The sequence below is a fragment of the Wolffia australiana genome, chromosome 18 (assembly GCF_029677425.1).
Source record: "Wolffia australiana isolate 7733 chromosome 18, ASM2967742v1".
Lineage (NCBI taxonomy): Eukaryota > Viridiplantae > Streptophyta > Magnoliopsida > Alismatales > Araceae > Wolffia > Wolffia australiana.
The window spans coordinates 243,242-256,483 of NC_135852.1; the positions used below are offsets into that span (position 1 = coordinate 243,242).

At 38.5% G+C, this 13,242-nt stretch overlaps 1 protein-coding gene across 1 annotated transcript; it reads left to right on the forward strand.

Annotated features, from left to right (window-relative positions):
* The first annotated feature begins 7,738 nt into the window (after positions 1–7,738).
* On the forward strand, positions 7,739–12,280 carry LOC144715234 (maltose excess protein 1-like, chloroplastic). Its single transcript, XM_078590165.1, has 9 exons — positions 7,739–8,023; positions 8,120–8,275; positions 8,544–8,834; positions 8,904–8,993; positions 10,159–10,260; positions 10,360–10,478; positions 11,123–11,185; positions 11,266–11,327; positions 11,788–12,280. The coding sequence occupies exons 1-9, from the start codon at positions 7,778–7,780 to the stop codon at positions 11,868–11,870; spliced, it is 1,212 nt and encodes a 403-aa protein (XP_078446291.1). The 5' UTR covers positions 7,739–7,777; the 3' UTR covers positions 11,871–12,280.
* Positions 12,281–13,242: the final 962 nt, after the last annotated feature.

Genomic DNA, 13,242 nt, shown 5'->3' on the forward strand with positions numbered 1-13,242 from the left:
CTAATCGCATAGTTTTTTGAGTGATAGTTTTGCATTTTGGGCCCATGATTGACATGAAACATTAATCATTTGCATGATAATCTAATGATCTCAGCACATTTGCATGATAATCTAATGATCATTTGTAGGAATTGTAACGGACATTTAATCACCTTGGCAAGTGTTAGAACTGAAATTTAACAGACATAACATGAGGCTTGTTGAGCTGTTGAAGTGTGCAGAGATAACATCAAGTTTTCGGAAATATATTTTTCAGTTGAGTTACTCATTCAATACTGATATCCCTCGACTCATAAAATAATTTGACTTATCAGTGATGAGCAAGGATTGTTTCCCTGGTGAGTGGAAAATAGGTTTTAAACTCCTTATATAGTGACGGGAGATGAGTGGAGATGCATATAAATTGAGAATGTAATGAGATGAGTAGGACGGTATGAATGCAAATGTGTGGATGATATGAAGAAGATTTTGATGTTGCAATTGCAATGAGACTCAAATTATACCCTTGTATTCTGTAAAGATCAAGACAATTTATGACACCAGGAGAGCCCATGCACTTCTCCTTCGTGTTCTGACTTCAATAAACAAAGAACACCAACAAACTTGATGGATCCTGACATCAGTTTCTATCACTAGACTGACTAAAGTATTATCAAATACATTATTATTTTACATGAATTAAGGGATCTATTTATAGATCAAGCTAAATGGATGAAACAAGGAGAGATATAGAAAGCTACACTCTAAATGTCAAACCATAACTCCTTATAAATCCTCAATTCTCATAATTTAAAGTTGAATCACGTTGAGCTATCCTATTTTATATGTCCTCTTTTATTAAAATAATATTGAACAAGTAAATTTAAAGTGTAATCCCATTCGTTTGGAGTTGTATATTTACTTTATAAATTAAATCCAATTTAATGAAAGGAAAATAATGACAAATAATTCAAAATGATTCTGGGAAGGAACAAAAATAATTATCCTAATTAAAGTAATTTATCCAAATATGTAGAATAAACTTGGGAGTTTTCTAGAATTATCGAATAAGAAATTTTAATTATGTACCTTAGACGACTCTTCAACAGTGCCAAGTGATGACTGATATTGATGACATGAATGGTGTGAATGAGTGAGGTTTATTGTCACAAATTACAACAGAGAGGGTAGAGGGGGGCAAATGATGTGGATTTTATTATCGCTGGTGGATATAGAGATAGAGCTGGATACACTCAATTGAGCATCAGATTTAAGGTGGTGCGCATGATGGTGAAACCATGGCTATAACAACGATAACCTAATAAAAGGACAAAGACATGAGTCCAAGAAAGACAAAGATCACACTAACCTCGTCATCATGTGCCTAATATTCTTAGTGGTTTTTTCTTTTTATGAATCTTGATTTGAACATCACTTCTTCAATGAATTGCTCTTGTAATGCAATAACGAGCACATATGAGATTTTGAGTGGGCAAATCACTCTACTAATCATAATCATAAAAAAATCCAAGGGTGCCCCTTCATATAGAGATGGAGGGTCAATTTACGAATCAATAGTGGATGGATATAGGGGAGAATGGCAAATCTACCCGGAAAATTTAAGCCCAAAAATCTTCCTGGATAATTAGATATTGCGATTTAAATTTGAATTATTCTCAACCATCATACTTTCGCTATCCTCTGCGATCCATATGTCGGACAGCTAGTTTTAGATGAGTTAAAAATTTAAAAAAACCTTAAAATATTTAAATAAATTAAAATTTATATTTTATTACTTATGAATTTTTTTTTGAATTTGGTATCAAAAAAATCCATTAAATTACCAAAAAATGCAATCTATATCATTCTCATATCTTCTCTATGTGATACATTAAATTAGAATAACATAATAAAAATATAATAAACCCATAATAATATTTAAATAATCATGAAATTAAATTCTGAGTTGCAAATTTAATTTATTCGTGAATTTTGTGTCTAAATGTTTTGTTCAAATACCATAAAATCAAGAATATTTAGAACTTCATTAAAAAATGTAATAACATGCATTTATGATAATTTTGATGAAAAATTGCAGATAAAATACATGAAATTAGTATATAAAGTGCATGTTACTTGTGAAAATCAAGGGTCAACTATAAGTGACCTATGGATGCCAGCGGATATCCTTAAATTATAAAGGCTTTATGGAAAATTTGAAGTTGAGTATAAATGGAGAGGGAACCCATTTTAAGTGCCCATACCAGCCAGATGTAGGAGCCCCCTAACTTCTTCCCTTCTCGTGATACGTGATGTTGGAAAGATGAACTATATATTTGAGGATAATTAAAGTTTAAGATGAGATCCATCATTCTTGCAAACACGCGGATACTTCTAGAGGTCATACATGCGAGTGACTTCAGGATACTAATAAAAGAACTAATTTGAGAGTGGAATCTGTTGCACAATATGACATGGTGTTATTTATTTAATATTTTAATCCATTTTGAAATCTATAAATTCCTCTGCATGCATCATTTTCAAACAATTAGTGAAGCCCAAAGAAATCAAAAACCTTATGCTTCCATAACCATCGTCATATGACCCCATTCAACATCACTCTCTCTATTCACTCTATTTCAATTAGTGCTCTATCTCTTGTACAAAATAGGAAATCAAGTGTTAAGGAAACAAGAGATAGATAGATAGAGATAGATAGAGAGAGAGAGAGAGAGAGAGAGAGAGAGAGAGAGAGAGAGAGAGAGGACAATGATAGAGAATGAAGAAGGAGATTAGGGGAGAAGAGATGCGAATGATATAAAGAAAGCATACACTATTTTCAGTTAATCCTTAGTGTCGAGGATATGTTGATTTATAGACCTATACATGGCTATCATTTAGGTAATTTAATGACAAGAACTTGAGTACTAAGTTCACAACAGTCATGTGTAGAGACTTCCGGCTGATATTATTGGGAGTTAGACATATGGTGTATGTGATATTATATTCGGTAATCATGAGATATTCTGTCACAATATATTTGCCTTATAAGTACACTGAGTGACTCCATTTGCCTTCACATGCCCCCTCAAGCTCATGTTTAGAGTAAGACTAAGCTTGGAGCTGATCCAAACAATATTTGACTTTGCCAAGGTTTTCCAAGATCATCACACAAGTTGATCATGACTAGAAATGAAATGTATCTGAAATTTGCCTTTTGCTACATAGTTTTAAAGAGAAAAAAAAAATTTTTAATGTGTTTTTTAGGAGCATGAAACATCATATTATTGGAGATGCATGAATTGAGTTGTTTGAAAGATAAATATTTAAGACAAAATTGTACCTACGGAAGCTCGGTGGTTGAAAGTGTGATCATTTTGTATACTTTAAGAGGATACAATACCCATATAAGCTCCACAGATTGCATTGATATCCATAGGTTTGTTGTGTTGGGTTCTAGGGGCCTTGACTTGGATGAATAAATCTAAAACGATGCGCAGCGGAAGTCTCTTTGCGAATCGAACGGCATCAACAAAAACATTGAAACGACGTACCTTTGCACGAATCTCATTCGCGATTTCTTCGATCCCGGAGTGAGACGAGTCGAGCTGCTCAAGTGTGCAGCATCTAGACGTATCCACGCGGTCCTCGGCGCGTCGGATCTCCTCCTTCTCGTTGACGAGCCCCGTTCTTTATCCGTAGGCGTCGTTACGTCGTCCTGATCACATCAGGGATGGAGAGGGGGTGTGGGGAGAGTGGAGAAGAAGGGGAAAGGCCCCTAAACAATTCTGGCCTGGGTGAATTTCGTTCAGGGCCTTCCCCTATTTATACTAAGTGGGTATTTTTCATAAAAAACCCCCAAAACTTAAGTATATCTTCCAACGTCCAAAAGACCATTTGCGTGTGACCCTCTAGGCCCATGTATCAGTCTAGTTAACGACTCCAACGACCCAATAACCTTTATTGGCCTTCCAACTTAATTAACTATATCATCATATAGATTAATTAACATCGGATCGATTTAACCCAATCGATAGGTCGAGACTCCGACACGTGGGGTGCCAAGCTACACCTCGTGTCCTAGAAGATACAAAGGAGTGTGTATCGACTCACTCATGGAACCTGTTCGTCATCGTTTACCGTGTATGTATAATCCCTCATCCAATTGACACTCCTTGGATGATTTAGGGTATGGTCAACTGTCAAACTCTAATCGGTCCTTCGAGTTAGTATTGATAAATTTGGAAATCATCAAAGAACTCTTCTCTGATATTTCATTGCCTTGGCTAAGGACTTCATCGCATCATCTTCCTTGAGCTGTCACCTCTTATACCGAAGGTGGACGATCCCATCTTGACCACTCAATCATCTTTGTGAACTTCTCGATGTACCCAAACTAAGACACTCGGAATCCCATGATTATAGACTCGTTGGCCATAGTCAAAGTACAATCGTCCGTCCACAAGGCGTCTTTGGTGTCTCAGATCTAAGGACCACTTACACAACTGTGACGTGAATCGACCTGATTGATAGTCTGGTGTAATACCATTCATTGATTTGTATGGATCAATTCAATGAATTCCTTCCACTAAAGAGCACCCACTATCTTTCCTTAGTGTCTCCACACTAATGGCTACGGGACACGCCATACTCATCACATGAGTGAGGCTAGATAGTGCTATTGTAGCCAGATACTGCGATGTCCTTCTCCCATATCCTTCGAATAGGAATGTTTAGTACACATGCTTAGAGACTAGTGATCTCCGTATTACGATCTAATCATAATTCACTAAGTTCGACCATGTATTCATGCACTTCATTATAAGCATCACACGTGCACTGTAATGAATATGTTCTATTAATGAACATGGAACGAGATGTGGAATGTGGGATTGGCTTACGGCCACATATATTTCCATCATGTTGTCTCTCTCGATTCTCAGTTTTCTATTTCTCTGAGTGTTCTTTCTCCCACACCCCTCTCTCTCTCTCATCCCTACCTATCTCCTCTCTCGCCCCTTGTCTCTCCCCCTCTCTTTGTTCCCCCTGAGTTGCCTACCTTCCTTTTTCACCGTCCCCTCTCTCAATTAAATGTTATTTTCCATTTACTATTTTTAGTCATGATGACTCATATTGCATGTGTTGGGTTTTTTAAGCCAGATTAACAATTCAAAATTGTTTAATGGAGTTAAAATTTTTAACATTGAAACATATTAAAACCATAATATTATATGATCAAGTCACCTTAAGTGGAATAAGTTTCATGATGACTTGTTTCCTACGACACGATCTCCTTGTCACTCCCTTGAACCACACTACTTAAAATCATAAAGGATCCCTCACCATGCAATCGCACTGGAGGCCATGCTTTCTAGAGATGTAGATAAAAAAAGGGGCACACTTAAGTCTCCTTCGCATGGACACATGAAATAAGTGTTGTCACCTATTTATACTTTCTAGGAACTTTTCATAAAATTTCTAATTTTTTTCTAAAGATACCCATTTATTTTCTTGATAGAACCAAAACTTACATAATAGTTGTTGACCCTGTGTTTAAGAGATGTATTTACCAGCATCCAAAAATCTTATGGCTGCAACCATTTGGGACCATGTATCAATCAAATAAATAACTCTAATGACCCAATAAAAAATTTTCAAACCTTATTAATTAACTATATCAATATATATTTATTAATTAATCAAGTATTGTTTTACCCAATCAATAGATGACGTTTCTAACTAATGGGATGCCAAGCTACAACTCGTGCTCTAAAAGATACAAATGACAGTTTCAACTATCTTATGGAGAATTTTCATCATCAACTATCCTATGCATGCATAATCCTTCATATGCCTGAGATTCTCAAATGACTTGGGGTATAGTCAACCATCAAACCCTAACTGGTCATTCAAGTGACTATCGATGCATGGTGGACATTATTGGAGAACACCTAAAGGCGCAGAAGTGGTGAATATATTAAGATGAAGGCGCGACGGATCGTGAAGATGAAGATTCAGACGAGCGTGAAGATGAAGACGAGCGTGAAGATGAAGACGAGCGAGCGGGATAGGAGGAAGGAAAAAACCTCTGATATTTCCGTTGCATTAGACATGGAGTTAATTAAACTTTGTTAATTTAGTCAATCTCCTCTTATACTAAGGGCAGACAACCCAGCTTGACTTCATAATTACCTTTATCGTCTTCTTGATGCAACTTGATTTATAAGTTTTATTTAGATCTCATGCTTAGAGACTCGTAGGTCAAAACAAGAAATCCTTCCATGACCTATCATTGATATCTCACATGTAAAGACCACTTACACCACCACATCACTAGTCAACATGATTGATAAATTGGTAATGTCATCTGTATCTTAATATATATAAATTCAGTAGCCTCTTTTCTCTAAGAGCTCTCGCCATATCAGTCTTTAGGTCCTCAATAGTAGTGGATGCATGATCAACCATACTCATCACATGAGTGGGATTTCAAATACTTGCATTTCCATCACAAGTATCCTTAAAATAAAGATTTTTGGAACATGATTACATAGTAGTGATCACTAGATTATTATCTTATTCGCAGTTTACTTAGTCATTTCATATATTATGAATTTCATTATAAACATCACATGAGAATAACACTAAATAATAGTTTATTTCGATGAATGTTAAACACTACATGACATTGTGATTGGTTTGTACGCGATACCCTAACGAGAACCAGTTGGACTCTATGGACTCTATGTTCACGTGATACCCTAAAGTGTAATAGTTTTGAAAATGAGAATGGATTTTAATAGTAAACTCTTCCTTGTGCTGGAAAGCCATGTCAGATTTTCCTTTGATTCATTTGCGTTCCATCCATGACCATGATTATAGGATTATCTTTAATTTCCTATAATAACTAGAGTACGCTTTGACTCTTTTTGTTTAACTTTGCCAATGACCAGTACACTAACCAAACCTATATAGAACCAAACTGATCCTTATCCAAACTGAAACTAGACCAATCTTTAGTTATAGGTTTAGGTTTTTTTTCCCTGAAAACTGAGATGCAGATCATCATGCCCTATAACAGCCTGATCTAGGAAGCTAACTTACATTTCTGTCCCCAGAAATGGGACGACAAAGATACAGATATAAGAGTCCAAGTTGTATTTCAGAATGCAACTGACTACAACTAAAACTAACACAAGAAGAATCAACATTTGAGAGGAGGATAATCATTTTTCCAAACATTCTAATTATATTAAAAAAATAAACTGGCAATAGTTAACAAGGCATGAGATTAGGAGCAGGAGCGAGAGTAGGAGAGAATATCCATCTACTCCCCTAAGACTCATTGGACATGGGAACCAACAGACTGATGGTCATGAGTTTGGCATGCCATATAAGGCACGAGTTTAGGAGCAGAAACTAGAACAGGGAGCAGAGAGCAGCACGACACAAGCTCCGTTTGCTGCCCTAAGACCCATTGGACCTGGTGGCCAATAGACCGACAGAGAGGTTGGTTCCACGTGGCAAATGAAGTGGGGCCTACTAGTGCCACATGGCATTCTCTGCTAAGCTCTACAAGGCGCGAGTTTAGGAGCGGAAGCCAGAGCAGAGAGCAGGCAAGCTCTGAATGCTGCCCAAAGACCCACTGGACCTGTGGGCCGAGAGAAGACTGACGGATATGGTCGTTCCACGTGGCAAAAGAAGTGGGGCCCAATGCCACGTGGCACACTCTGCAAGGCTCTATAAATAAGTCCGTTGGCCCTTGAAATGCCACCTGGTGCTTCCTCCTTGCTCGGCGATGGCGAGCTTCGCGTTGGGGCCGGCTATGGCCGTCTCCCAATCGCCTTCTGCGCGGCTCTCCTCTTCCTCCGCTCGCTTGGCTTGTTCCTGGACCTGCCGTCTCCCTCCAGGCCGGCGCCATGGAGAAATCTCCTCTTCGTTTCCACGGATCTTCTTCTCCTTCCCTCTGCGTCGCCGGAGGCAGCGCCGGCTCGTTTCCTCCTCCGCCGCCGATTCGAGCTCTTCAGACGGGCATTCTGATCAGGTGAAAAGGAGGATCGGACCTCGAATATTTGGTTTTTTGCGCTGCATTTCGATCTGAGTTGATCTTTTTGAGGGTTTTTTTTTTGTGTTTGTGTAGAAGAACGTTGCGTTTCGAGAATGGGACGCGACGACGGCGCGGTTTGCTGGGGCTGCGAATGTCCCGTTCCTCCTGTTGCAGCTGCCGCAGATCCTCCTCAACTATCGCAACCTTGCCGCCGGCAACAACGCCGCCCTGTTCGCCCTCCCTTGGCTTGTAAGGCTTCGAAATGCAATCTCCCTCTATCTCATTAGAATTATTGTTGTTACTGTTCGTATGTTATGGAACTAATTTGAATCTATCATATCAGTTATTTTTATGTGCGGTTGATGAGATTACATTGATACAGACCTAATGCCGATGAACTCATTGGATTGAAAATTCCCAATTGCGTGCATACGACAGAAATTGAACCTACGAATTAGACAATTATGAGTGGGGCGATTTTACCTCACGGCATTCTTCAACGGTGATCTTTGGGCAGGGGATACTGACTGGATTGCTGGGGAATCTTTCCCTGTTGTCATACTTTGCCAAGAAGAGGGAGGCAGAGGCAGTTGTTGTTCAGACTCTCGGTGTGCTGTCGAACTATGCTGTGATCGCGCAGCTGGCTATTGCAGGCTCGATGCCGCTTCCTCAATTCGCTTTGACTTCGGCCGTTGTCGGCGCTGGGCTGGTGTTGAACTTCTTGAACTACTTCAATTGGCTCGGAGGAGGCGCTTGGACGGTTTGGGAGGACTTCATCACCATCGGCGGACTCGCCGTGCTTCCTCAGGTTTGCATGCCCTCGACAAATTCAGCCATGGCCGCAACTTTCTGCTTGATTTTTGTCGACATTATTCAGGTTATGTGGTCAACATTCGTTCCCTTTGTCCCCAACAGCATCCTTCCGGGCCTTCTTTCCTCCTTTGGTGCAGTAGTGGCAGTTGTCATGGTAAGATCTATGGCTCAATTTGATCTTTGGCATGATTCTTTGGCGCACATTAAAGATTTTTTCCTAAGCAAGCTTCAAGTTATCCTGTCAGAGTTGGAAATCAGATGAAAATTATGGTGAAAATTAGGGTTGGAAGATGACGTCTAGTTAGTCACTACCCTTGATAACTGGATGGCAATACCAGTGATAGCATCGTGATTGAATGCTCTATCTAAGCGTGGAAGACAATGACAAAGACACCGATAAAGACAATGACAATGGCAACTCTTGGAATCCAGATGATGATGATGATGATGGCTGTTGAAACTGGGCAACTAGCTTGATGACATTTTATCCTTATCATTATCAACTTCCATCATTATCATTATTGACAGTGAACCCTAGTGAAAAAAAAGTCATGAAATGTTTAGGTTGACTGATATTCTCTTAAAATGTGAGTGCATCAATTGAAATCATGCCCACACAATTTTTTTTTGTGAGTTAAAATCTGTTGTTCTTGTTGACCCTGCAATGCCCATAGCGTGAACACAAGCCTAAAAAGAAAATTTTCTTCCATTCACAAGGGCCACATTAATATATGTGTGAATTAAAATGATACTTGTGTCCCAATGGACCGAGTGCCTAGACCCATAATGTATATCCATTTGTAATCTGATCCCAGAAACATGCTGTAACGATGATGACAATTATTGTCATCCTAGATGCAGCTGAATGATGAGGTTGGTGACGTATCATCTTATAGAGTCACAATTAAAGAAAATATTAAACTATATTCATCATACATCATCATTGTCATCGTCTTGTCATTCATCTGCGGCTTGATGAAGAGCAGCCTTTGTCATCCCAAACCACGTATGAATGATGATGATGAGGATAAATAGTCATGCTCAATCCTTCTACGCATGAATTGTGACGATAGTGACAAATCATCATTGACCCTTCGTCATTATCATCATGGATACAAAAGCTTACAGAGGAGAAATTATACAGTGTGAGAGTGACTGAGATGAGGGGCAATTCCAGAATTTTGGTATAAATATGCGTATAATAGAAGATGGGCTCATTCCATGTGCCACGATTACTGTGATGCTATTCAGTCCTCGTTGACTGTGATTTGAGTTTGGACACTATCAATGACAAATACGGGTTACTTGAATGACTGCAGGCAAGAACTGGTAAACTTTCTGAAAAGTGGACCAAAATTGTTGGCTTATTATCTGGCTGGACTGCTACCCTGTTGTTCATGTGGATGCCAGTTGCTCAGATGGTATTTACCATGACAAATTTATGAATGTCTTAAATTATTTAAGAAAAATTCTTAAATTATTTTCATAAAACTTATTTTTTTATGCCTATTCATGGACAGTGGACAAATTATCTGAACCCAGATAACATCCAAGGTTTGTCTGCAATCACCATGTTGCTCTCCATGATTGGGAATGGACTTATGATCCCTCGGGCACTGTTCATCCGTGATCTTATGTGGTAAGCATTCTTGACCAAAGTATCCATCTCTCTTACTTTTTTAACAATCACGAGGTGTAGATTCACAACTTAGCTATGAACTATTGCCACGTAGTACAATCAACTTTTCTTGATCTTTATCTCCATGTGTAGATGCATATATGCTTGCTCATATGCATTTGCATGGTTCTCCAACAATGACAAGTTTGTCATCTATGAGAGACGATGATGCGATATCCTCTTAATTGTCCTTGTCTGCAGCCAGAATGACAAGGAAAAAAATGATAATCATCATCCAAGTCGTTATTATCCTCGTCATCTGAAAAAAGTTAAAATAGAGAAAGTGAAGAGGACGAGGGATGGCGGCGAAATTGTCATCGCCCTCGTCTTCTCGCTAAAAAAAAATGATGAGGACAATGCCGAGTCATCACATCCTCTCATTCTACAAACATTGCGAGAGAATAACATGTATTTTAAAGATGTTCTTGTGACAACACTTGGTAAATCTTCTTCCCAGAGATATGGTTTATGAAACTCCTTCATTGCATAATTCTTTATACTGCTTATTTTCACATCTTACATTCTCCTCATCTTGAATAGTTCTATGCCATGAGCTGATCCCTATGTAAAGATTCATACGCATGGAGATTTGGTTGATGATGCAGGTTCACCGGTTCAAGTTGGGCATCGTTTTTGCATGGCTGGGGAAACCTGCTGTGCATGTACAAGTGAGTTTTCTCTCTCCAGAGTGGATGACTTCCTTGGAAAGATCTTCTTGAATAATCATAGTGCCTTTTCATCCATGCAGGTTCAACAGCATTAGCAAGGAATTCTTCTTTGCAGCATCACTTGGGTTGCTTCTATGGCTGGGTAGCTCGCCACCTCTCTCTCTCTCTCTAATCTTTCAGTCCTCATTTGCCCGCATGATTCTCACTCTACTGCCTCTCCCCTCAAGATTTTTCATTTCTTGCGTGCTAAACATGTTTTATTTTCTTTTCTCTCATGATTTCTCACTCCACTGCCTCTCTCTCCTCAAGATTTTCCATTTCTTTCTTGCTAAATATGTTTTATTTTCCTCTCCATTGCATCTTTCGTTCTCCAATATTTTCAGCATTCCTTGTTTGTCCAGCCTGCTTTCTTTTTCTCACTTGAATATTATCAATGACTCTTGCTTCCTCTATGCTATGGATCTTTCTCTCTCTCACTGAAAAGCTTTCAGCATTCCTTCTTTGCTCTACTTTCTTCTGCACTCAAAGTGCACGTCTTGTTTTCTCAACATGCTTTATTTATCTCTTTATCTCTCTCCCTCTCTCTCTCTCTCTCGTATTAGGAACTGCACTTTGGCGGGACACCATTGCCTATGGGCACCCTTCGCCTTTCAAATCCTTGAAGGAGCTTTTCTTTGAGAAATGAGGTGCCCAAAAGGAAGAAAAAATAGTCAGTGGAGGCAAACAATAAGAGAGAAATTGTTGAGATAGAAGCTGGCAGGAGTTATCACATAGCATTTTGCACAAAAGTGATGACCACTGCAATGAAAGTCTTCTGTAGAGCAACCAATAACTGCAATGTGAAGCTTGAAGTGATTACCAAATGTAAAAATTGTAGTTGGGGGGGGGGCGTAAAAAATCATCTTCTGTCATTTAGAATTTTTTTATTTATGTTAAGGGAGGAGTTGAGAAGAGAAGTGAGAGGGGACTTGATATTTCATGTAGTTTTTTTAATGGAAGTGCCCTAGATGTGTTCAATGATCAAGAGTGGGTTGATCCTATTTGATTTTTGCTTGTATTACATGAAATTACGAATTTTATTTCCATTGGCTTACACAGTCTTGTATCCAAACTGCCGGAGTGTATCATCGGTATTAATGACATGGCAAAGCAGGTGCGATGACTGAAGAAATCAAATTTATGAAACCCGGAAAGATGCAGGGATAAGAGTTTGTGTTGTATTTCCAAACGAGATTTTCAACTAGAAATGTCGTCCTAAGAATTAGATTTTGAAGGGGGGGGTTTAATAAAGAACGAACTGCTGATGCTCAATAAGGTGCGAGTTTATGAGCAGGAGCAAGAGTGGAAGCGACGCGATGGAGTTCTTTTATGTGTGCTATTGAATGTACAATGTTTCAACTCGGGTACTAGAGGGCAAGATGGAGCTTCAAGTATTCATAAAGACATTTCACATTGATAGATATTTTTGTTTGAGTAAATTTATTTGCCTTCTTATCAATGGATTGATATCTTTTCATATATTCGTATCTATGTCTTAAGGGATGCATGTATTTATCCTTTTTCATCACTTCCACTTTACTAGAGGTTCATGATTCTTTAGTCAGTTGGGAAAATTGCTATATTCTTTGAAACCAGGGGGACGGTGTGAATTGTTTTGTAATAATGATCTTCTTAAGCCTGTTGAAGAATGATTTATACCAGATAAATTCTTTTATTTTTTACCATCAATACTCAGTCATATATACAGAATGATGTCATGATGGAATTCCCAGACAGACTCCAAAGTATTCAAGTTTAAATGCCACTAAAGTTCACAATTGATTTCATGAGACATGATACCAACTTAATTGATATGTTGGGAACATTGGACTTCGTTAAAATGATGGTGATGGTGTAGATTGGTGGTAAACAAGGATGATATTTTCAAGTCTGTTGAAGAACAATTAATACCAGATAGTCTTCTTGCAGCTCCAGTATTCAGTCATAAAGGTAGAATGATATCATGATGGAACTCTCAGACTGACTCCAAAAAATTAATGTTTAAATGCCATTGAATC